The sequence below is a fragment of the Phyllostomus hastatus genome, unplaced genomic scaffold (assembly GCF_019186645.2).
Source record: "Phyllostomus hastatus isolate PE091 unplaced genomic scaffold, TTU_PhHast_1.1 phas_scaffold_1066, whole genome shotgun sequence".
NCBI classification, from domain to species: domain Eukaryota; kingdom Metazoa; phylum Chordata; class Mammalia; order Chiroptera; family Phyllostomidae; genus Phyllostomus; species Phyllostomus hastatus.
Window position 1 is genome coordinate 7741103 of NW_025334004.1, and position 24974 is coordinate 7766076.

The 24974-nt window shown below is 39.6% G+C and overlaps 1 protein-coding gene across 1 annotated transcript in view; it reads left to right on the forward strand.

Moving 5' to 3' along the window:
• The window catches only part of LGI1 (leucine rich glioma inactivated 1), a 40012-nt gene that overhangs the window by 2706 nt on the left and 12332 nt on the right, over positions 1–24974 (forward strand). The window contains exons 3-4 of the mRNA XM_045854357.1: positions 14612–14683; positions 14781–14852. Coding sequence (XP_045710313.1) covers positions 14612–14683; positions 14781–14852 — 144 coding nt within the window. The remainder of the gene's footprint in view (positions 1–14611; positions 14684–14780; positions 14853–24974) is intronic.

The following is a 24974-nucleotide window of genomic DNA, read 5'->3' on the forward strand; positions in this document are numbered from 1 at the left end:
TACTCGTATTCTGACACTAGATGGCCTTAACTGTGACACCAAAAGCCTGAATCGATGGGCCTGATCTGTGAGCATGTCTCCACTTTGCTTCTGCTGGGTGGACCCGGCCTGGGCAAGCACAAATGCTGGACAGTGTTATAGAAATAGTTCCCGGCTGCTGCAGGGTAATGTGATTAAACGTATTTAGAATCACAGAGGGAAGCCAAGGAACTGGTTTTTAAATAGCCCACACAGAGTGTGGGCCATGCCCCTATGTCCCATACTCCGAGTTCCTATGGAACATTCCAGCCCTTATTCCTAAAAGCAGTTCAGGTTTCAGAAATAACAAAAGGGAAGAGTAGTTCTTGCTCTGTACATCCTGACCCAACTCATTGGCTAACTTCCACGTGGCAGATTTATGCCAGGGCTGATCTTATGCAAAATTGTCAGGGGGCAAATATCATCTCTAATTTCTAGGACCCTGTTTCCTAACGATTTTGCTCCCCATTCTCCCTGCCCAATGTTCTCCGCTTCACCCAGGAAAGGGTCTAAATCATTTTCACTGAGAAAATAAGTGCTAAGCTTCCAAATATGAACTGTGCTGTAATCATAACAATGGTGGAGATGGATAGTTCACAGACAAGAAGAGTTCTTCTGTGGCACAGAGCCATCCAGGGCTCTGGAAACCCCACATAAGCCGCCAACCCCCATTAGAACAACGACCAAGGGGCCTTAATCTGCCTTTGCATGATTTTTGCCATCAGCTCAGGCCTGGGTCACACCAGACATTGCTTGGGGTTTGCAATGAATTCTAACGGCATTTGTGACCACAGGTTGCCAAACTGACCTGTCATGTCCTGAGAAGTGATAAACTTCAGAAGCAATTCTGCTCGATGGGCATACAAAGCCAGTTGGTTTCTTGCCTGTTGTTGAACAGGGAAAAGAAATGTCCTACCCCTGTCATCCACCCAGATAACCTGATAATTTCATTATGGCCCCAAATGCTTTTTCAGAACTTCTGTAGAGACATGATGAGAAGTACTTTCTGAAATGTCAGCCTGGGGTCCTGAGGAAAATAGACATGGTTCCTCCCTAAGTTACACACAGTGTCTGGGGAAGGCTGTGGCTGGCAGTGTGTGCTGGAGAACAAGAAAAAACAAAAGCCCCCACATGGTAGAGATAGGAGACAAAGAATAAAATTATCCAATAAAAATTCACCAAATTAATTTTATAAAACATACTTTTAAAATATCTGATTCATTGTTTTAAACAACAGCAACAAAACCTTTCCCAAGAAAATGAAAGTTCATTGATGTTTTCCACAGGGCCAGTGGTAAAACATAACAAACGAGAACAATTATTCATTCTAGTTTGCTTTTTGTGACAGGGAGTGATGCTTGTAGTGAATGTAACTTACAGAAATAAATGTGTTTTCACACATTACAGCCCTGTTCTTTGCAACTACAGACTGAAGTCCCCAATGATATAGACTCATTAGAGAAGTAAAATTCAAATTTAAGAGTATAAAATGAGACCACATTGCCATTTGTTTATAAAATTTTTAATAACCTCAATGCCTCCAACCTTTAAGGGAGTTCTGTTTGCAAGAAATAAATTATAGGGGCGGTGTTGGTATGATGCTTTAAAAAATCTCTGTATAAAAATTCAGTGTGGCCAGAAAAATTTCTATTTGTTCCAGTGAGATTTTTATCGTGTTTCAAACAATAGAACTCATCCTTCTGGGGGGGCATTATTATTTCTTTTATTAATCCACAGTCAACACATAAATACATAGTCCGTAAGATATCAAAAACTAAAAATGAAAGTGCTAATAACATGAACAGATAACTAGTAAGTCCATCCTTACTAAGGCTTTATACTTAAGTCCTTCAAAATATTATTTGTCCAAGAAAAAACATCCATGGCCTATCTCACCTTTATAGTGATCAGTCTCTTTTTCTATTCCTGCTTATATTACAAATGTAAGAAAAATGTAGCAATCTTCAATGACTACTCAAGCCAGACCTATCAGCTAAGAGGATTCTAGTGGGATTATGAGCTGGTTATAGATGAGCATGTTTTAGTTTGTACCCCGCTGATGACCTCACAATGGACCAAGAGGTAAAAATTTTAGTAATCTAGCCTGTTCTGCCTATCATTTGCCCAGTGACCCATCACTCTGATTTTTAACCTTTTAATTAATTAATTATTGTGACTATATAAACCAGCCCTGTACGACACATGTTTTCTCTGAAAGTATTTCATTCTTTCAATTATTCAGGCAAGAAACTTAGGAGTCACCTGCCCCTTCTCCCTCAATGTCCACTTCCAACTGGACAAGTCTCCTTTCAAACAGCAGGGGAATCTGTCACCCCCTCTTTACTTCAGGGCCAAAGCTGCATTCACTGTGTCACAGGCTGTGGGGGGAGCTTCCCCGCTGGTCTCCCTACTTCCGGTTCCCATTCTACCCACCCCACTCCGTGTTACCTTCCTGAAATACAGATCTTACCATGGCACCCTCAGGCTTGGAAGCCTTTAATGAATGGGTCCCTAGAAACAGAAAGTCTGAATACCTGAGTGGATATTAATAGAATTTGGCAATTTGTCCAGGGTCAAGGCCATCTCTAATAATATTGACACCACACACACACCAAGCTCCAAACAGACTGAGGTACCTCCTTCCCTTACCTCTGCTTTCACAAGCTCTTTAGACTTGGTTGATGTCTCTAGTACTTTCTGTAATTTATCAGAACTATTCGTGCTATATTTGCCTGTGTCTCTCATGAAGGATTATCATTGGTTAAGCTCCTAGGCAGGAGCCTGGATGTTGCAAGCTTAGACCTTGCTTACCGTACATTTGTTGAATTCAATCTATGTTTTCATAGATTTTATACTAAAACTACTGGTATCCTATTAGTAGATATTCTTGGTTATGTTCACACTCTTATGTTTGGTCTTGCTGTTTATTTCACATGAACTAATACTTTGGAGGTCTAGAAAGTGAGCTGAACAGAAAAAGAATGTGAAGGGATATCTGCTTATGACGTTATGGTGTCAAACTTCTTTAACAGAGGTTTCCAGTGTAGCAGAGTTTGAAAGGCAAAATACCCGGAGCCTGCCCGTAGACCCACTGCCTGAACCTCTTTGGTTCCGCTCTGACTTCCTGTATGCCTTCGGCACATAAAAAATAGTATTGAAGCTCTTAGATTCTTTTTTAATTAAATTTATTGGGTTGACATTGCTTAACAAAATTATACAGGTTTCAAGTGTACAAGTCTATTTGTACCTCATCTGTGTTATTGTATTGTGTGTTTAGCCTGTTAGGTTCTTCATTTGATTGTGGAGGCTGACTAGTCGCTCCTTGAAGGGTAGATTTCCCCACTTCTCCAGTCTGACAGGACAGCCAAAGGGCAATGCTGGTTAAGTAAGCATCATTAAGATGAAAAAAATTCCATGAACACAAAGAGAGTTTCCTTTTTGACTGAATTATATCCGCTTAGCTAAAGTCAGCATTTATTCATCATATAGCTAGCTGCAAACAGTAACAAAATGAAATCAGAAGCCTCTCATTTCAGCAAACACATCGTGGGGTCCTGTGGTGTAGTAGGCACAGCACTGGGTTTTGTGAGGGACACAAGGATAAGTGGCACCTTTCCCTTCCCACCTTGATCTGCCAGCTGCCAGCTGGCAGCAATCCCTGAAAAGGTAAATTATGTTTTGCCGGCATTGGAAAGCACTGTAAGATAGTCTTGATAAGCTTTCTTGTTTTGTTCAGAATGGTATTCAGTTGATTGGTGATGATGGCAGTGCTGGCCAACTGTTGATCTTGGGGCTGATACAGGCTACAAAATGATTGCAGAGGCTTTATAATGACAGCTGTGACATCAAAATGGCCAAACCTAATGGCTGGCAATGTGGCAAGTAGCAAAGAACACAAAGTTTTTGTGGTCAGATAAACATGGGTTCACATCCCCACTCTAGTTCTGTGATTTTGGGCAAGCTTAATCAAGCCTCATTATCTTCATCTACAATAGGGGGAATTACCATAGTACCTACCGCACAAGATTACAGTAAGGATTAAATAGAACAATACCTGTAAAGTGCTTGGCACTGTTCCTATAACCTGATAAACATTAGCTTCTTTTATAGTATCTGAAAATCACTTTAATTTAAACAACCATAACATCAGATTAGCATCTGATCATACAAGCTGGGTTTGCCTACAGTCCCAACTTTAAAATTTTGCTGTACCACACACAGGTCTGCATCAGAACCTACTATGAAATCTCCCCTTCAAACCCCTCTCACAGGAAATGTGAACTATTTACCCTTGGGGGATGGTGCGAAAAGGAAAAGCAGAACCCTCTTACTTCTTTCTCATGAAAAAACAACTGGCACCACATTGTGTAAAACATACAGACTTTGTTTAAAATAATTAGCATTGACCAGTCTTCAGGCGAGTGGCTCTGTGGCAGGATGGTAAAGGCCTGAAGTAGAAGTCAATAGACATGGGTTTGAAATCCAGTTCAGCTAATAATAGGCTGTGTGACCTTGGGTTGGTCACAAAATATCCTTGGGCCTCAGATGTTACATGTGTAAAATACCAGAGCTAGATTAAATTACCGTTCCCAAATCAAATGCCAATGAGGGTGGAGGTGGTCAGGTAAAGGCAGGAAACAGCTGGGTGTAATACCATGGAGCATGGCAGTGACTGCAGTAAGTCAGAGAAGACACGTTGTATCTAAAAATGACATCTTCAGCCCCAACAAAATATTCCTGATGAGAACATGGTACTGAACAGGGGGCTGTATTTTCCTAATTTTCAGGGGAAGGCAGAAGTCTGGAAGCAGATTTTAAAACAAGATAAAGACCAAACAAAACATAAGTTGGCATCTGAGAGCTTCACATTTAATTACGGTCTTTTCCTAGCTTAAAATGACATTATATTATGTTCTCTTTACAAACAGATTTATTTTAATATAATATAGAAAATGGCATTGTTAAGGAAATTGGACACAATTTATTGTATTAATTCTAACAAACTGGTAAATTAGATTGTTAATTGACAAAGCTTCATAGTATGAAATTGGCTACTATGAAGTTACTATTCAATTTCCCAAGCAGGTCCATTGGGACTTTACCAGGACCTTCCCATGGTGTCTGACGATAAAACAATGCTTCAGTATCCCTTCCATAGGGTAAGTGTTAGAAAAGAATTTTGGGGCCCAGTTACCTGGCAAGATGGCAGGTGTTTGCCTGTGTAAAATGTTATAAAAAAGCAACAAGACTTTAAAAAAAATAGGCTAGAATTTATATGTACAAAGAGCTCCTGACTTGCAGAGAACTCCTTGTAGAATGTCACCTATTCTTCCCACCTGTGCTTCCATGGCTAAATTTTTCTAGATCCTTCCTTAAGAATTGTCCACACTGCCAGTTTAAAAGCCATGAAATAAAAGCAAGTGAAGTTTTGTTAGAGGTCATTTACCATTTTTATATTGTCCGATGCTAAGCACTTTATATACTTCACTTTTTATTTCTCCATTGCAATAACCCTAAGAGGGGATATGATCCCCCCCAGTTTGCAGGTAAAGTACTGGGTCATAGAAGAGTTAGGTAATCTCCTCAATGTCACACCCCTAGTAAGTGGCACAGCCCCAATTTAACCGCTTTTGTTTTACTTCCTCTTGAACATGAATCATTGGGTTTGACTTTGCATAGTTTTGTCCCCAAAATCAACTTTTCTTTGAAAGGGTCAGCCTCTGCCATTACCGAGGGTATTCAGGAGTCTGTGTCCTGATTCCTGGAGACAATTACTGAAAGGGAGTTTCAAAAGCCCTTTGAAAGAGTGGGAATGTTGCTGGCGAGAACATGTAGTTTCACTAGGATTAAACCCTCATTTGTATGTGTAAGGTCTGGTCAGAGAGAGAGGGGGAGGGGGGAGGAAGAAAAGAGCAAAAGGAAAGGACTTATTTACTATAAAGTTACACCTTAGGCCAATGTTTTTGAAACTTGTGTCCTATCAAACAGTTGTCCTGAAAGGAAAGGGCTCTATGCTCACATAAATTTGGAAGACTGCACATTCTATCCTGATGCACCTTGGCATGGAAAAGGCTTTGGACCTATCTTATGTTGTTTCACTTTTCTTAAAATCCCATGCAATATTGGTTCTGTGGACCATACTTAGGGAATATATGCCTTTGGTAATCATTTTATTTATTAGCTTAATTATTCATATCTCACCTGTTCTAGAAAGTCTTGCTAGCAGAGCTTAGGCAGGTAGAAAGAAACCATCTTAAAGGCTATTTTAAACCATCTATCTCCCTAGAAGGACTAACTCTGACAATTCTGTTAGTGTAGGTTCATCAAGTGTGATATCTGGAACTCAGGCACCACCAGGCTGGTAACCATCTGGTCAAGCAGCTTGGCACACATTATATCTTTGGGGACCTCCCAGTAGACAATCAATGGCAGCCCATTCAACAGACAAGACCCCTGAGCTTAAATTTACAATCTCGCTGTTTTTGTTTGGAGCATATTGCATCACAGCTATTTTCCATATGGCTAAACCAACAATTCCCTGAGCACCTTCCATGGAATATTCATTTTGTATAAAGCTCAAAGATAAAAAGGCCCCATTATCACTAAGTTTGGGAAACCGCGTATTTAGTTTCCTTTTGAAGAGCCTCATTTTATTAATACTTAAGAATACAAAGATTTGTGTAATTATGAACCCCAATTAATTTCACTTACCCACTTCCTCAAATTTATTTATTTATTATTTACTTGTTTATTCATGAAAACAAAAAACAAAAAATGCTTGAACCCCATAAAGGTCTTGTATTCCAGGGAATACACTCTGGAACTACAGGGCAAAGCTCTTTTAGATTTATAGCAGGTACTGGGCTGATCTGCTGAGACTAAAAAAGTAAGCCCAGCCTTGCGCATGCCCGTTTCCAGCCATCTGTGGAAGGGCATGCCTGAGCACAGAATCGTAGCCCTGCCAGTTACAAGCTTCGAATTACTTTTACCCCTCTCACCTCAGTGTTCTTTATGTTTTTAAGTGGAGAATATGAAACCTACATTATAGTGTTCATTTGAGGATTAAAATAGCTCATAGATGGCAGGCTGCTAAAGATGAGGCTTAGTACAGAATAGATGTTACATAAAATTTAAGTCCCTTCTTCTTACGTGTTCCATGACCAGGATGACACAGATTGAATTTGTAAACAACACTAGGAGATGGGCTGTTTACTAGTTATGCCAGCTCCCAGAAAGGAAAGGTTAGTCCTGAGATGAGAGGTACTAGACTATAAAACCAAAGGGGTGGGGCCATGCTCAGATCTTTGCTGGTGTGCATGCCAAGAATATTCCTAAGGGAATCTTTGCAAATCTAACGCCTACATTTTCATCCTGGCCCTGCTGCTGACAAAAGATGTGACCTTGAGTAAGTCACTTAACTTCTTCAGGCCTTACTTTCAACTATTAAAAATAAGAATTGAACTGCATATCTCTCTGTGGCTTCCCCCACCGCAGATTTATGTGGAGCTAAAGTAAGGTTATTTATTCCCCGTCACCCAGGTTGAAGAAGTGGTGGTCGGCTTAAGGATCAGCTGAATTACGCTAAAAATGTTTTTCAAGGATTAGAGTAAAAAAGAGCTGTGAAATAATAGACTTCTGTGTGATGCTTCCCATTTTAAGGCTCTCCTATCTTGAGAGCATATTTTAAAATATTCAAATGTAAATTATTCAAGTTATTCACACAACACCTGAGCTTAGAATGTGCGCATTTAACTAAAGTGAGTCATCAGCCTATTATTAATTATCATTCAACCAGACCCATTCTTTTGGAAAAAAGGAGAATATTAGTAACAGCCAGAGTCTGAATCATTTAAGCAGAGGCAGCTCTAAACAAATTGGCAAGCCCTCTAGCTGTGCCCCCAAATATTCCAACAGCTGCAACCTGTGTGTCTTGCTCTGATCTGCACAGATATGCACATATAAACATACAGACACAGATATATACTGGAAGTGTAAACACTCACATTTATACACACCGCTGTGGCTGCCTAATTCCCTGGTGATGCCTATAACAGTTCTCTTGGACAGGTGATGGTCTCGCTGAACCTGTTTCCATAGCAGTAAAACCAAAGTCCTTCACTGTACCTAGGGGTTCTTCCAGCCCTGACACTTCATGTCAGTCTTGGCTTAGATATCCTTTGGCAGAAGCATTGGAGACATGCTCATACACATTATCTCATGTAATTCTTAGAATCTTACAGGAAGTCTTTGTTATTGCAATACTTGTTTTAACAGGTAATGAAGTAGATTCACTCAATAATGCATCATATGCATAAGTGGCAGCGACAAGCTTAGGAACTAGATTTTTTTATTCTGTATCTAATCAATGCAGTCTTCAAGTGACAACCTGATGCCCACTCTTCTCTTCTTTATCCAGAATGGTCCTCACTGAGCTGGGGGGAAGGGTATTGTATGGGACATCCCCCTAAACTATCTCCCCTTCTTAGCCAGGATAATCTGCTTTGGGTTGGAAGGCAGGCCACCCATGAGCCAATGACAATTCTGATGTCACCGGTGTCACAAGTGACTAGGCAGAGTCTGAAGAGGTGGATGTCATTAGAGATACAGGCCCCTGGTGTGACCGGAGGAGCAGTCTGGTTTGAGACAGACAGACGTTCTCAGCAGGGTTACTGCTGCTGTGCAGCCATCTGCAGAACTGCCTCCGCAGGAAGCAATGTGAATACTAAATAAATCTAAGATTTGATTCTTGAAAAACCTCAGTAAAATGGCAAGCATTTGAAGGAAGCAACATTAACAAATGAGGAAGGCATTAATTATTCAACAAAAGGCTTCAGATAAATTTGGGTAACTATTTAAGAATCAAAGTAACATCTCACCTCCCATCATACATAAAAGTCCCAAATGGGTTAAAGAGTCAAAGTTTTAAAATTAAAAAGGGAGAAGGTGTGGATCATATTTCATTGATCTCTAGTTAGGAAAGAACATTTTAAGAGTAAAAGCAAAGAAAAATTACACAATGGAGGTTGATATACTTTGTTAAAGATGTAAAACTTATATGTGTTAAAAAATTATGAATGAAAACACAAATTGTGATCAGTAGTTAAAAACTCCTAGCATCAAATAAGATGGGAAAATAATGGGTATGCCCTTAAAAATAAAAAAGCACTTAGAAAATAAAACTGGTCAAAGGACATAATTTTATAGAAAAAGAAACAAAAATAATAATGCTAAATGTTGGTGAAGATGTGGTAAAATAGGCATTCTTACCCTTAGACTTGAATGTGTAATTTGGTACAAGCTAGCAATAAAGAAGTAGAAACTTAACACATCATCTCTAATCTAAAAATGCTATTTTTAGAAATATAGCCTAGGCCTTTCCTAAGGAAATAATTAGAGATATGGAAAAATATTTGTATAAGAGGATTGTTATGGTACTATTTATAATAATGAAAGTTGGAATCAACAAAGACAAATAAATTATATAATAACACAAAACTCATCTGTTAAAGTTATATTATTGAAAATTCATTATCATGAGACATTGTTCATGGTAAAATGAGTGCATGAAAAGGACACAGAAAAATATAAAATTATCCCAACTTTATAAATATATATCTATTATGGATATTTATATCAATATCTTTGTGTAGTATGATTATGGTGATCTTTATTTTCTTCTTTAAGCTTTTCCTGTGTTTTCCAGTTTCTACAATGAGTTTATAATATTTATAAGCAGAATACACAAACTGCATTCAAATTTTTCAAATTCTTTACATGAAAAAAAATACAGGTAGACATGATCTTAATGTGACTTTGAGACTACTTATATCAGTTAATCAATTCATCAGAGAAAGGGATTATTACTCAGTTATATTTATGAAGTCCTTATGAGCTGAGCAGTTTTATGGTTGTCTGCCAGAATGTGGACATTATGTCATTATGTTATGTGGGTTCTAAACTGAGAGGCCACCCGGTGTGTGAAAAGGGCAGTAGACCAGAAGTCTTGGGTTATATGACCTTGAAGAAAGCTTTTAATAGCCTTTTAAGCCTCACTTTCCTTCAAAGAGATAACAACACCTTCCCTAACCACTCAGACTTGTTCCAAAGACCATATCAGATAATCCAGCAGGAACCTTGAAATGTAGGCTATAATGAAGTCAATAATCATCATTTAAAGAATGAGCTATCACCTGTCTGGAATTGATAGCTGACACGTACAGTTTTCCTAAATCTCCTTCTTGGTAAGATAACATATATACTTTTTTGACTGTAGAAAAAAAAATCCTCTTCATTCCTCCCACAGTCCCTTTTCTTACTGAATTCATGGGACTGTTGGCTGAGAGATATAAGTGCATATCCTGTGTCCCCTTCCACCAAAATTCTAGGGAAAAAAGCTTAGCTTTTCCTTCCCTAAGAACATGAGAAATGGCAGATACCTCCAATTTTCCCACAGGATCAGGGGCAGAGGGCAAATTCTATGCCATCTCTGTACAAACCCATGGGATCGCTGCTTGACAAGTCTTTGGGGTCCAGATCTCCGATGTGCAGCTCAGGGTAACAAGTTCATACAGAAGGTTCATTGGTCTTCACTAGTCCCTCATGGTACTGTCATCACAAATCCAAGTTGTAGTATCACAGATTCTGGCCATGTGCAGTTACGAGGACAGGACAGCCCACAGTAGGTCCATACCACAGCAACCGCCCCAGCTAGACTCACTGCAAAGGGCACAGGCCCCCGTGGTCACCACTGGCAAAAGGGGGGCTTATTGTACAATATGCAGCTTTGGTTGCATCTAAGAGCACCTGGGGAGCTTTTAAATGTCCTTATACCCAGGCCACACCCAGGTATCGAATGTAACCACATCCCTGAGGTTGAGAACCAGTTATGAGTATTTTTAAAGCTCCCCAGATCATTCCAAGTGTGACCAAGACTGAGAAATACTGGCTTAGGATCTAACACAGATCTGGAGGACTCCCTGCTCCAGCCTTCACGCACATCTCCACACCGTGTCCTTTCCTAAGTATGTCTTGCACATACTTCCACTTGAATTGGATTTAACTTAGCCCTAAGGTATCCTTCCTCCTTCAGGTCCTCTGCCACCTGGCTCCATCTCTGCTGATTCCAAAGCCCCAAGAAGGAACTCACCTTCAGCCCAACTCACCTTTTTGAGCCAGGCTACTTGAGTTATGCCATGCTGACTAACCTCACAATCAGCTATCCTGTATAAGAAGCTGAGTCCTTCTTGCCCTAATCTGAGGAAAGAGGCAGAGTTTCTGTGGTATAAAATATGGCCAACCTGGTCTGCCCCAAGTTTGCTGTGTTTAGAGATGGGGGTTCGGGGGGAGGGGGAGCACAGTTTCCCTGAACAGGAACTGTGGGATTCTTTAATATATCTGGTATAAAACCAAATCCTAATATTGAAATGAAACATATTCAAAGGAATCCATAAAATATTAAGGATCAGAGTTTTATCCACTTAATAGAACATGATGTTTTAAAGTCTTTTTAGTTTTACATAAGGTAATAAAATGGACTGCCCACTCAACTGATTTAGAATATATGTATAATTTTACACATCCTTGTCCATGGAATCCTTGTCTACAGAAAACTACAACTGAATTTGGAATTGAAGGACTGATATTCATTATTATCCCAAAGGGAAAATTTTTCACTTTTATTAGCAACCTTTTTGTTGAAATATAATATACATAAAGAAAAGTACACATATCCTAGGTGCACATCTCAAGTTTTAAAGATTAAAACTTTGTATTTTTAGAGCAGTTTTGGGTTCACAGAAAAATTGAGAAGTCATAGGGATTTTCTATATGCCCCCTACCCTAACCCATGCATAGCCTCACTCATGACCAACATCCCCCAGCAGAGTGGTGCATCTGTTAGAGTTGATGAACCTACATTATCACCCGGAGTCCACAGTCCACATAGGGGTTCACTCTTGGTGTTGTACATTCTATAGGTTTGGACAAATGTATAATGACATGTATTCATCATTATTGTATCATACAGAGTATTTTCTCTGCCCTAAAAAAATCCTCTGTGCTCTGCTTATTTATTCACCCCACCATGGTTTTTTAAAATAAAGTGAACACCCTTGCAACAGCAGCCAGAAACCAAACATTATCACTACCCCCGAAGACGCCCCTTGTGTCTTCTTCCAGTCATTACTTGCCTCCTAAGGTAAACACTGCCAGCATAAATCAGTTTTGCTGGGTTTTGTTCCTTATATAAGTGCAATTATATAGGAGATACTTTATTGTATTCTGGCTTCTTTCCTTTGACTTCAATTCTAAATGTCATCCATATTTTTGGATGTAGTTGAAGTTTTAACCAGAGGTTTTAATCCCTGAAATCTAGTTCAACAAACACTATTCAGCCAAGAGCTGTGCTCGAGGCTAGGGACACAAAAGCAAATAAGGATAAGATCTTGCTCTAAGGAACATTCAGTCTAGTAATGTAGTAATGCCCAGAATTTAGTGTAAAGTAAATTCCTCTTAGTTTAACAAATATTTACTCAGTGTGCACTATAGGACAGGCAGTATTACAGGTGTTAGGGATAAGTAATGATCACGCAGACAAAAATTCTAGTGGAAATCCTGTTTTATTTCCCTGACATGTGTGGGCAAGTTCTGCCCACTAATATCCATTTCCCACTCTGTTTTGCATCTGATTCAACATAAGGGGAACTAGTGAGAAAAGCTATTTCTTCTGGTGACTTGAAGTGCATGATTATGAAGTCGCTGGTCCACCCACAGGACAGTTGGCAAACCAGCGAGCATGGGAAGTATTTTTCTGTATCTATTTCTGCCTTATTCCACTCTCTCCATCCCTGATGCTGTCTATACAGAATGAAATGAAAATCTGGAGCCTCAGGAAGTCTTTGGGTCTTTGGATGTTAGCTTATCTTAGAGGAATGCCACACAATCTTCTTGTTTTCCAGAACCACGAAGAAAGAAGAGACAACTGCCAAAGTTGTGACTAAAATCATAAACCTCTGAATTTGTTTTTAATAACTATGGGCATCTAATATGCATGACCAGTCAGTCATCATTGTTGACTTTTCGGAGCCTAGTGAAGTACTAGAGTGTAAAGCTAGGACCCTGGAGGGAGAGGGGATCCAAGAGAACACATTGCTCCAGGACTGACAGTTTAGGAAGAGACGTAAGAGATCATCTAGTTTTGTTTGTTCAGTCCATGTTTCCCTCTCATTTTTATGGAAAATTTCAAGCATATAAAAAAGTAGAGATAATAAAATTCACTCCTATATACCCATCTTTCAGCTTCAAAAATTATCACCTCATGCTCAATTCATCTCTAATCCACTGCTGTCTCCTCCCCTGGCTATTTTGAAGCAATACCAGTTATTAAATCAAATAAGTTATTCATAAATGTTCAGAAAGTGAGATCTCCTAACTTTAATCTCCTTAGTTAACAGGCTCAGAGAGATGAGTCACTAAGCTAGTTAGTGGCAGTTATTTTTAATCCCTAAACTTCAAAAGAAAAAATCAAAAAGGTGATAACAGAGAATATTGGACTTTTCATAGTGCAATTAAAGAGTACACATGTGATGAGAATTGTTAAATTACGTCTAACATCTGGTCTGGCCCATGATCATGGCCACATTTTGGACAACAGTTACAGATGGAACATGAGATTCCCCCACATGAGAACCTTAACATGTAGACTGAATGTCATTTGAACCCATTATAAATTAGTCATCACTACATTTAAAACTTTATTTTCAGCTTGTATTAACACTTCATCTAACAAGTTCCATAAATTAATGCTTTCTCTAAAACAAAAAAAACCCCTGCTTTGTATTATTTAGTCTATGATCACCTCTTTTAAACCTCCCATTCATAAAACTGGCAAGTTCTCCAAAGAGTTCAACAGGGTGTGGGGACTGCTGGTTAATGTTCCCTTTCATCAGTAATCTCAAAACCAAATCCTGCAGAGTTTGAAAGTGCAAGTAAATTTGTCCAAGTTAGTGTTCTTAATTATTTAATAATAAAGGGAGCTAAGACTCTTCCTAAGCCTCATTATTACACGGCATTAACCTGTTCTGTTTTCAAAGAAGGTTAGTTGACGTTCGTTGAGCCAATGTTGATGGCTTATATACTATGAGATGTTACAGCACAGTGAGGCATGGAGCTACATTTTTAGGTTTCCCAGGCTTAAACCCCAGAAGCACCATTGTTTGGGCTGGTTGGAATGTTCCAGAAGTTTTTTGCACAAAGAGAAGGATTCTGTTAGTGTCTTTTTCATGAAAATGTGCAAATTGTTGATTCAGCTCTCATATTGCCCAAATTGTATCTCAAAATGTTGCCCAGCGCATGTGACATCCATCACTGTGGGGAGTGGGGCACAAAGCCCCCCCTTCCTAGGCGAACATTTGGTGAGGAGATAATTGGGGATTTTAAAAAGCTACAAAAATTACCTGAATAAATAACACTTTAGAAGGCAGACATCCAGACATTTTTCCATACACAACTCCCACTCGTTTCTCTGAGAGAAAAAGCAGCATAAATTGACAATCTGTCAGTTTAACCATTTTCATTGTGTACTTTTTCTGGGCAGGTTATTCACATCGAACTCCTTTGATGTGATCAGTGATGATGCTTTTATTGGTCTTCCACATTTAGAGTATTTGTAAGTAAAAAAAACAACAACTTTTTAAATGTATGATTCAGGCCAAGTGCTCTTAGATTCCTATAGTTTCTAACAAAAATATTATAACCTATTTCAGATTCATAGAAAACAACAACATCAAGTCCATTTCAAGACATACTTTCCGGGGACTAAAGTCTTTAATTCACCTGTAAGTATGAATGTTGCTATTACTTTTTAAGTTTGCTAATAACCTGTGGTTAAAGTGTGCACTTTGTGGGTATCCATGGTAATTTAAGAAACCCAAATGATTTCTCCCCATGCACGCTTGCCATCTCTCCCTGTTATTAGCCAGTGTGTGTCTAGGAAATTGATTAATATGATGAGTCTAAACCAACCATACTTAGGAAAACAATCTAATGCAGGGCAATAAATCATTACTCACTTCATGGATAAGTATGAGTTGACTATATAGCTTAATTTGATGTTGGTTGTTTTTCTTTTGTATATGACCTGATTTTATGTATATTTAAACATATAACAACAGGCAATGTACACACAGTACTTGACAACTTATTTACAAATTGAAATATTTAATTATTCAGTGGTGAAGAGACTGGAGGGTATAACTGCGTCTAGTAGGTGGAGGGCAGCAATACTTCTAAACATCCTGCCGTGCACAGAACAGCCCTCATGACCAACAAGTATCCAGCCTAAAATGGCATAGTGCTGAGCCGAGTTTGAGAAACCCTGATCCACTTGAACCAAACAGCTCGTTTCTCCTAGCCTCCCCTGTCCCCTAAACACACAAACACACACACACACACACACACACACACACACACACACATGAACTCACAAACAGATGTATTCTTAAGAAAACTGGAAAGGAAAAAAAGGCACTAGCATCTATTAAATTCCTACTATTATGCTTTCCATGAATTTTCATTTAATCTTTTCAATAGTCCTGCCAGACAGGCACAATAATTCATTTTAGAAATGAGAAAACAAACTTGGAGGGGATATATGACTAGTGAACTGAGTAGTTATAGAATTATGATAACATCAACCCCATAGTTGAACTGCAATGCCCGTTCATCCATTCAGCAACTATTTCTCAGTGCCTACTGTGTGTCTCATTAGTGTTAAAGATGCAAGGGATCTAAATGTCATTCTTCCAACTTTAACCTGTTCCCTCACAATATCTCATTGCCAGCTCCGTTTTAGACCCCAGGTGCAGCAGGGAACAAAGCAAACCCCAATGCCTGCTCTTTGAGCCTGCATTCTCGTGTCCACGTGGTCATCCTGCTACCTCTACCAGGCCCTATCTCTGCTGCTGTTTGGATTTTCAGCAAGAGGGGATGGATGGCCTTATCTATTTTATAAAATTATTATACCTTTCAAGGCCTCTGTATACCGTCATTATGATAAAAATAAAGTTTGCAGTGTTGCTCTGTGTGTTAATGACATAATGTGATGCAAAAATGATTGTGGTGGTGTGAATGTTATGCTATTTTGTTACAGAGCCAAATACTGCCAAACCAAATTTTTCAGACAAAAGTAAATAAAAGAAACAAATATATGGAAGGAGAAATGGAAGTTCATGACCCCCACCTGGAGATCTACTTGATTTGCATAAATCCCATTTAATATAACCTCTGTCTAATGCTCAGCATCCTGGGGGGCTAAAGGAAGTATGTAAGATCCAGGTGTCCTCTCTGGGAACCCATGATATAAGCCAGTTCACTCAAGTCTAGCTACTTCATCTGGCAGGAAGGACAGGAGGGAGTAAGGAATGGAGGGAGGGAGGGAGGAAGGAAGAGAGAAAGCAAAGGACAGAGGAAGAAGAGGGGGAGGATAAGGGAGGAAGGAAATAAAAGGGAGGAAAGAAGAAATCTATACCCACCCTCATGAAGAAATTCCATTTGTTTGATTAGAGCCTATTATATCTATCAAATGAAATGGGAATTTAAATTTGGGTCATAATGAGGCCCCTTCTTTATAGGTAGGAAGACTCTAAGAGAGAAGGACACTAGTACAGCATGTGGATAATATTGAGAAAACTTTAAGTTCAAGAGAACACCAAAGGCAGCCTTAGAAGAGAGAGGCATGAATCTTAAGAGTCAAGCAGACAGTGAAAGGAAAGTCCCACGTCCCTGACCAGGTGTGGGAAGTGGGAAAGGGTATTATGGGACCACGTCAAAATTCACTGAATGAATATGACCCTTAGATCTCTTGCATCTTGATCTAACATTTAGGGGTTGACTCATATGGCATTGCCAATATTAGACTGTTTTTGTCTATAAAAATGGCAATGCTATATGATTCATCCTAAATAGTCTCTAGGATGTGCCACACAAAGATGAATAAGATCCAGTTCCAACCTGGAGGAGCTCAGTCTAACAAGAGGAGTTATACAAACAAATATTTTCTCACTAAGTGACTTTGTCCCCGAATCATGTTCTCCTTTATTGTTTATGCTCAGAAATTTCTTTCTTTTCTTCTTTCCTTCCTTTTTTCTTTTCTTCCTTCTTTTTTTCCTTTCAAGGAGAGATAGGTAGGGAGGATTTGAAATCCAAATGTTCCTCTTACTGCTCAGTACATCAAGTTCATTTTCCATTAATTGCCACTTATAAATAAATCTGACATTTGTTTGAGCCATTAGCTTCCTTTTTAAGGTTTTACTTTTCAAAGTGCACTTTTCTCCACCTCAGGCTAATTCTTCCCAAAGGCAAATATTCAAGCAGTGAGGAATGACCACCTTGCCCTTTAATCTGCATCTGCTGCAGGAAGAGTTTACAAAGCTTTTTCATATTCTTGGCCTCATTATAGTCTCCTGATGACCATAAGATAGAGACAGGGCACTAGCACTAACCCCTGTTGACAAGTAAGAACATGAAGATGCACCCTGAAATTAAGGTGCTCCACTTGAGTAAGCAATAAAGCCAGAAGTTTCCCAAGGTCTTTATTGAGCCAGCCCTCTTCACTGTCAGTTGCAGCAGGACCAGAAAAACTTTTATTGAGCTGGCGGGATCCTTTCAGGGGACATGATTTGAGGAGCACACATGGCTACAGAAGACAGAGAAGATCCTAAAGACAGGAGCCCTATCCTCTTAGTTTTCAAATGCAAATAATTGGGGTTACACATATACTTTTAGATCCAACTAGTTCCCACTCTGTCATAACATTAAAGCTGCTCCAAGGGACCTACCTGAGCATTTATATATGGTAAATTGTTAGTTCCTAAAGGAGCAATAAACTTAAAAAAAAAAAAAAGAAAAGAACTTATCTCACTTTCTCCTGGCTGGCATAGCTCAGTGGATTGAGCACGGGCTGCGAACCAAAGTGTCGCAGGTTCGATTCCCAGTCAGGGCACATGCCTGGGTTGCAGGCCATGACCCCCAGCAACCACACATTGATGTCTCTCTCTCTCTCTTTCTCCCTCCCTTCCCTCTCTAAAAATAAAAATAAATAAAATCTTTTTAAAAAAAAGAACTTATCTCACTTTCTTATGCATCTAACTCAGTAGTAGACTTATCTTCTAAAGAAACATTTATGGAAGACTTAAAAGTTACTGTATGGCCCTGACTGGTGTGGCTCAGTTGAGCATCATTGCCGGTTCAATTTCCAGTCAGGGCACATTCCTGGGTCGCAGGTTCCATCCCCATTCGGGGCACGTGTGAAAGGCAACTGATCAATGTTACTCTCTAACATTAGTATTTCTCCCCATTTCTTTCTCCTTTCCTTCCCCTCTCTCTAAAAATAAATAAATAAAATCTTTTTTAAAAAGATGTGACTAAAGACTCCTTGCCCCTCAAGCTAACCATCAATAGAGAGTCCCTTATATATAATATATATATATTGCATTTTCTTTAATTTTTTATTTTGTAATTATATTTTATTGATTATACTATTACAGTTTTTCTGAATTTCCCCTTTTTGCTGCCCTTCCACCCAGCATGCCCTACTCCCTCAGGCAATGTCCCCACCATTGCTCATTTCTATGGGTCATGCCTATTAGTTCTCTGGCTACTCCATTTCCTATAGTGTACTTTACATCCCCATGGCTATTTGGTAACTACCCATTTGTACTTCTTAATCCCCTCACCACTTCACCCATCCTCCCACACCTCCCTCTGATCTGGCAACCATCAAAATGCTCTCCGTATCTATGATTCTGTCTCTGTTCTTCTTGTTTGGGTAGCTTTTTAGATTCCCAAATCTAAATCTAATTGTTGATAGGTATGTGTTTTTGCCATTTTATTATTCATATTTTTGATCATTTTCTTTTTCTTAAATAAAACCTTTTAACATTTCACATAATAATAGTTCGGTGATGATGAACTCCTTTAGTTTTCTCTTGTCTGTGAAGCTCTTTATCTACTCTATAATTCTAAATGACACTTTTGCTGGGTAGAGCAATCTTGGCTGTAGGTCCCTGCTTGTTATGATTTCAAATATTTCTTGCCAATCCCTTCTAGCCCGCAAAATTTCTTCTGAGAAATCAGCTGATGGTCTTATGGGAACTCTTTGGCATTTTAATTATGATGTGTCTTGGGGTGGGCCTCTTTGGGTCCATCTTGTTTGGGACTCTCTGTGTTTTCTGGACTTCATGTCTATTTCTTTCACCAAATTGGGAAAGTTTTCTTTCACTATTTTTTAAAATAGATTTCCAATTTCTTGCTCTTTCTATTCTCCTTCTGAAACCCCTATGATGCGAATGTTGGACCTCTTGAAGTTGTCCCAGAGACTGCTTATACTATCCTCCTTTTTTAAAATTCTTTTTCTTCTTCTTGTTTTGATTGGTTGTTTTTTGTTTCCTTATGTTCCATGTCATTGATTTCATTCGCGGATTCATCCACTCTATTGTTTCCCTGTAAATTGTCCTTTATTTCAATTAGTGTATCCCTCATTTCTTACTGGATCTTTTTTATGCTTTTGAGGTCCTCACTAAGTTCCCTGAGCATCCTTATAGCCAGTGTTTTGAACTCTACATCTGATACATTGCTTATCTCCATTTCACTTAGCTCTTTTTCTGGAGTTTCGACCTATTCTCTCACTTGGGCCATGTTTCTTTGTTTGTTCATTTTTGCAGCTTTCCTGTGTTTGTTTCTATGTATTAGGTAGAGCTGCTTTGACTCTGTGTCTTGGTAGTGTGTCCTAACGTAGTTAGTGTCCTGTAGGGCACAGTTTGCTGCTACGACTTCCTGTCTCGGTAGTGTGGCCTGATGTATTAGGTATCCTGTGGGGCCAGTGGCACAGCCTCTCCTATTACCCAAGCTGGGTACTCATGGTGTGCCCCTATGTGGGCTGAGTACACTCTCCTCTTGTAGTTGAGTTTTGGTTGCTGTTGGCAGTCAGCTGTAAAAATTGGCTGTTACCACTTAACACCAACCTCCACCCTCCGTGGAGGATCATCTGTACAGGGGCAGAGTGGTGATGCTCCAGTGTGGTCTGTAGTTGTCTGTTGGGTGTTCGGGTTTTGTGATTTCTCAAGTGGTGTATACCAAGATCAGCCCCCACCTGTGTTCTGCCTGGGGCCACCCTGCATGAGCTATAGAGCAATCTGAGATGGCTGCTACTTGTGCTGGGCTTGGGAGATTCCCAGGGAAAGCCAAGCTGTGAATCTAGGCTGGCTGCTGCTAGTGCCAGTCCTGAGGCTCACTGAGGCCAGCTGTTGCTTGTTTGAGAGGATATAGAAGTTGTGAAGCGTGAACCAAGACCATCCATTCATATAGAAAAGCAGCTCGGGTGAGTCTGGAAGTTGGGTGGGGCAGAGCCTCCAGGGATCTCTAAGGTGGGTCCAACAGTGTTTGCCAGACTGATGAAGTCTCAGATATGTTACCAGCTTATCAGCTCTGTGGGGGGTAGGGTTTAGTGAAGGGACAGTGTCCTCTGCTCACCTTGATGCCAGACAGTTTAGTTTCTCCCTGGATAACACTGGTGCCTTTCAAGCTACTACCCCAGTCCTGGAGCTCAGAGGGAGTGAGTCTGAGTAGGTGAGTTCACGTGTTGATTCTTCAGGAGGAACTGCTTGGGGCTTCAGCAGTTTCTTCCACTGACTCAATCCTTGCTGGTTTTTGCAGCCAGAATTTGGGGGGACTTATCTATCTTCCTGGCACTTGAACCTGGCACTTGAGTCCCAAGGCTGGGACTCCTTGCTCCTGAGATATCCCTCTGAAATTTTTATCCACCACACATAGGCATTCAACAAGCCCATCCCACATCTGCACCCCTCCTGCCATTCTGGATGGACATGGTTTCTTTAATTCCATAGTTGTCAGACTTCCATTCAACTCAATTTCTGACATCTGTGAGTGATGCTTGTTCTATATTTTAGTTATAATTTTGATGTGTTTGTGCAAAGAGGTGAGGCATGTCTGCCTATGCCACCATCTTGACTAGAAGTCTGTGTTCCTTATATTTAAATCCTTACAAAGCAGGTCAAATCCTGAGACCTTTCCTTAATTACTGTACTTTGAATACTGTCCTAATGCTATACATGATTAGTTTAAATATTTGATTTGTTTTTGTATTTCAGCATGGTTTGACTTTTTCTGATGACCATGTATTACTTTTGAAGTCAGGGAAAAAATAAATTAAAAATGGTAGCCAATGACGACAAATCTCTCGATATTAATTGGTTTCTGTTAATACCTATTAGCTTTTTAGTAAGGATTCCCTTGTGTATCCTGTAAGTGTCACCATGGCTAAGGCTCAATGGAGGCAGGATTTTTGCATGCACGTATAAAAATATTTGGGGAAAATTGTCATTGATCTATACATGCTGCGGAGTACCTACTGGTTGCTTGGCATTGTGGGAGTACAAAACCCACAAACAGGAGTCCCCAGACCACAGTGCCTGTGTGTTCCCAGTTAGGCAGAATGTTTTCATTTCAGCCTGTACAGCGATGTGCATGTAATAAGGCAGTGTGCACTGTAGTGACTGAGAGGGTGATCTCTACCACCAGATTGCCTGGGCTCCAAGCCTGGCTTTACCCCTGAAAAGTTGTAGGACATCAGATGTCACTTAGCCTCATTGTGCCTCAGATTTCTTAAGTGTAATATTAGGGTGTTAATAATCATATGTACAAGTAGGGGCTGGGATAATAATGTACTTAGGAGTAGCTATATCCTAAGATGGTCATGAGAGTACATGAGTTAATCTTTGCAAAATGCTTAGAGCAGAGCCTGGTATGCAGTAAACTCACTGCCTAAACTGTATTGGTCCTCAATCAGTATTCCAAATGCTGCAGTGTATTTATGCCCTTTAAACATTTTGTATGGAATTAAAATAACTGCACTTGCAGCACCACAAATTCAGTGAGACACCAACTCAAACTGAGGATCTGCACTGCGGGGAGTCTGGGAACACTCCAGATGGCTGTGGGCAATGCTTTCTTAGCAGCAGAGCCCAGTGGAACTGAAACAAACGTGTTGTCTGAGCCAGTCTGGTATGCCTTAGAGAGAAGACTTTCCAGTAGTTTCCACAGTCATAATCAGAGGTTTTCTCAGGTAAACCGTGAAAACACCAACCAAACTTGGTTGTGGAAGGAAAGACTGCCAATGAGAATGCTTGAATCTTCTCAGCTGGGATGAACGCACTAAATGTTCAGGCGGGCAGTTTTCTCGGTGTTTTAAAGAATATTTTGTTGGTAGATTCTGAATTAGGATATATAGCAAGGTGCTTAGTTGAAGGCACAGTTTAAAGAGCTTCCTCATTGCTTTGGAATTATTTACCACAGTGAAGCTAAGAGGAGGGAGGGCGCTTTGTAAGCAGCAGATTCAAGTGACAATGAGGGTCAGTGGCCATGGTAATTCACAGGGCTCTTTACTTTCTCCCTAGCTCAGTGCCTTTGTACAAGGGGCATAGCAGAAGCATCCTTTGCTCTTTCCTTTGTCTAGATCGGTGCCCTTCCTCTCCTCCACTCTAGCCTGCCCCATTCATTCATTCATTTTAAAGTATCTATTGAGGGCTTACTTTGTGCCAGACACTCGGGAGATAGTGGTAAGAAAAACATCCTTTCAGTATCACTACAGAATCACCCTTAAAAAATTAATATTGATGTAACTATTTCTTCAACTTCTTACTGCCTTGTCTTCACTCCTCTCCCAATCAGTCCTACCCTCCCACACCCCTCAGATATTCCAGTGCATTCCACCCACTATAAAAACCGGTGGTCAAACTCTCTGACACTTATCTATATGACTTAAAGTATTACCTCTCCTAGTATCACTTGTTATTATTAAGGATGAAGCCCTATGCCTCTTACAGCAAAAAGTATCAAGATGTGATTTAAGAGCTAAAATAGAACTTGGAGATCATTCTGACCAAGTGATCATTTACTTTGTAGAAAGGCAAACAGCCAGAGCCCAAGCCCAGATACCAACTAGTAGCTCTAGTAGCTAACTCCACGTCCTTGCCTCTCTCTTCCTCATTATTCTAACTTTTCTTCCTCTTATTCCTGATAGTACTCATATTCAATTTTAACATCTAGCACCGATTTGACCCTTGCCCAGAAAAAATCTTTTGCAGAGGAAGGAGCTCTCCCACTCCAATTCAGACTTACGCCTAGGGAGACAGAAGGTCTAAAGACTTTGAGACCGGTAGATGGGCTCTCTGGAAACACTTGTTTTCCACATAATGTCCCCATGAGATGGACTTTGTATTAATGAGTAATAGAAAATATGATGAAATCTTAACAGTGGTTGTCTCTGCCAGGATAACTATTGTTTTTTCCCCTTAAATATTTTTTCTTAGGGCATAGGGGGAATAAACAGTATGGAAAAAATACAATAAAAACAATGTAAAAAATTTTTTTCTTATACTTACCATATTTTGTTGAGGCAATAATAATAGTAGCTATTACATATGTTTGTGTATATATGTATGCATATATATGAATATGTGATATGTTTGTTATACGTGTATATACATTGTATACATCAGTAATATATAGCCATGTTAGCTAACACACACACACACATCAATAGATATAGATAGATATCAGTAAAAGATCGGACATTTAGGAATATAAGGCATAGCCCTGACTGGTGTGGCTCAGTGGGTTGGGCGTCGTCCTGCAAACAGAGTGGTCACCCGTTCTACTACCAGTCAGGGCACATGCCTGCGTTTTGGGGCGTGCAAGAAGCAACCAATAGATGCTTCTCTCCTACATCAATCTCTCCTACATCAAAGGGAGATAAACTCCCTTTTCCTCCCTCCCTTCCCCTCTCTAAAAAATAAGTAAAATCCTTAAAATAAATAAATAAAATCTTTTTAACAAGAATTCAACGTATAGGGTTCTTTCTACTCAAAATGACTGAAAGAATAGGTGACTTCAGCCTCCTGAATTGAGCATTTAAAAATGCTTAGGTATTAAGTATCACTAGTTTTGACAACAACAAAGAAAAAGATTAATTTTGTGGTCTAGATTATTTGACATAAGTCTTAAAAATTCACCTGCAGATACAAAATTTCCTGGAATTCATTTCAAAGGTATGTGTACAAAAATATTAGTAGCTGCATGTGTTAATTTTCACAATAAATGTAACTGGTATTTTTTACTCAGCTTTGCAGATGTCAAGACAGAAACCTACAGAGGTTAAATTAAGTTAGCTGAAGACACACTTCTTAGAGCAATGAAGCTCAAATATAATCCCTTGTCTACTTGAGAATCAACTATTTCACTGTACTAAATGATGCAAAAAATAGGAGCTACTACCAATTTTACAAAAGATACAGGACATATTTCAACTAGAGCTTCCATTGATGAAAAAGGAATAATAATATTAAGTTGTTACTCTGTGAAGGAGGAGGCAGGGGGAGGGGTAAAGGAAACTGAAGAAATTTAATGAATTTGATTTTCCATTTTGCTTTCCAGGGGCAAAACTCAATGTAGAGATGAAATCTAATAATCAGATAACCCTAACATCAACCCCCAAAATAACACTCATCCTAACCCCAGAAATGCTATTTCTATCTCTAGCTGTTGATAACCTAATAGGCACCAGATCTCATTTTATTCACCTCTTTTCCCCCTAATTACTAAATTTAATAAACTTCAGGGGTATCACAGGACTAAGTACCAAATTTAGCAAACTATAGGGGCATCACAGGATTTGCCTCTTTTTCTTCCTGAGAGCCCTGGCCCAGAACCCCTAGCAGCTTTTCCCTTCAGAGAATCTCTCTTAAGCCCCCAGATGCCTATGATGGTTTTTGGAGGCTCCAGACCCTTCTGAAAGCTGACATTGGCCTGGCACAAGGAACCCACAGGGATGGCTTCAAGCCTGGCCTGACTGTAGTCCTAAACTTCCCCAGAGGATGAGGGTC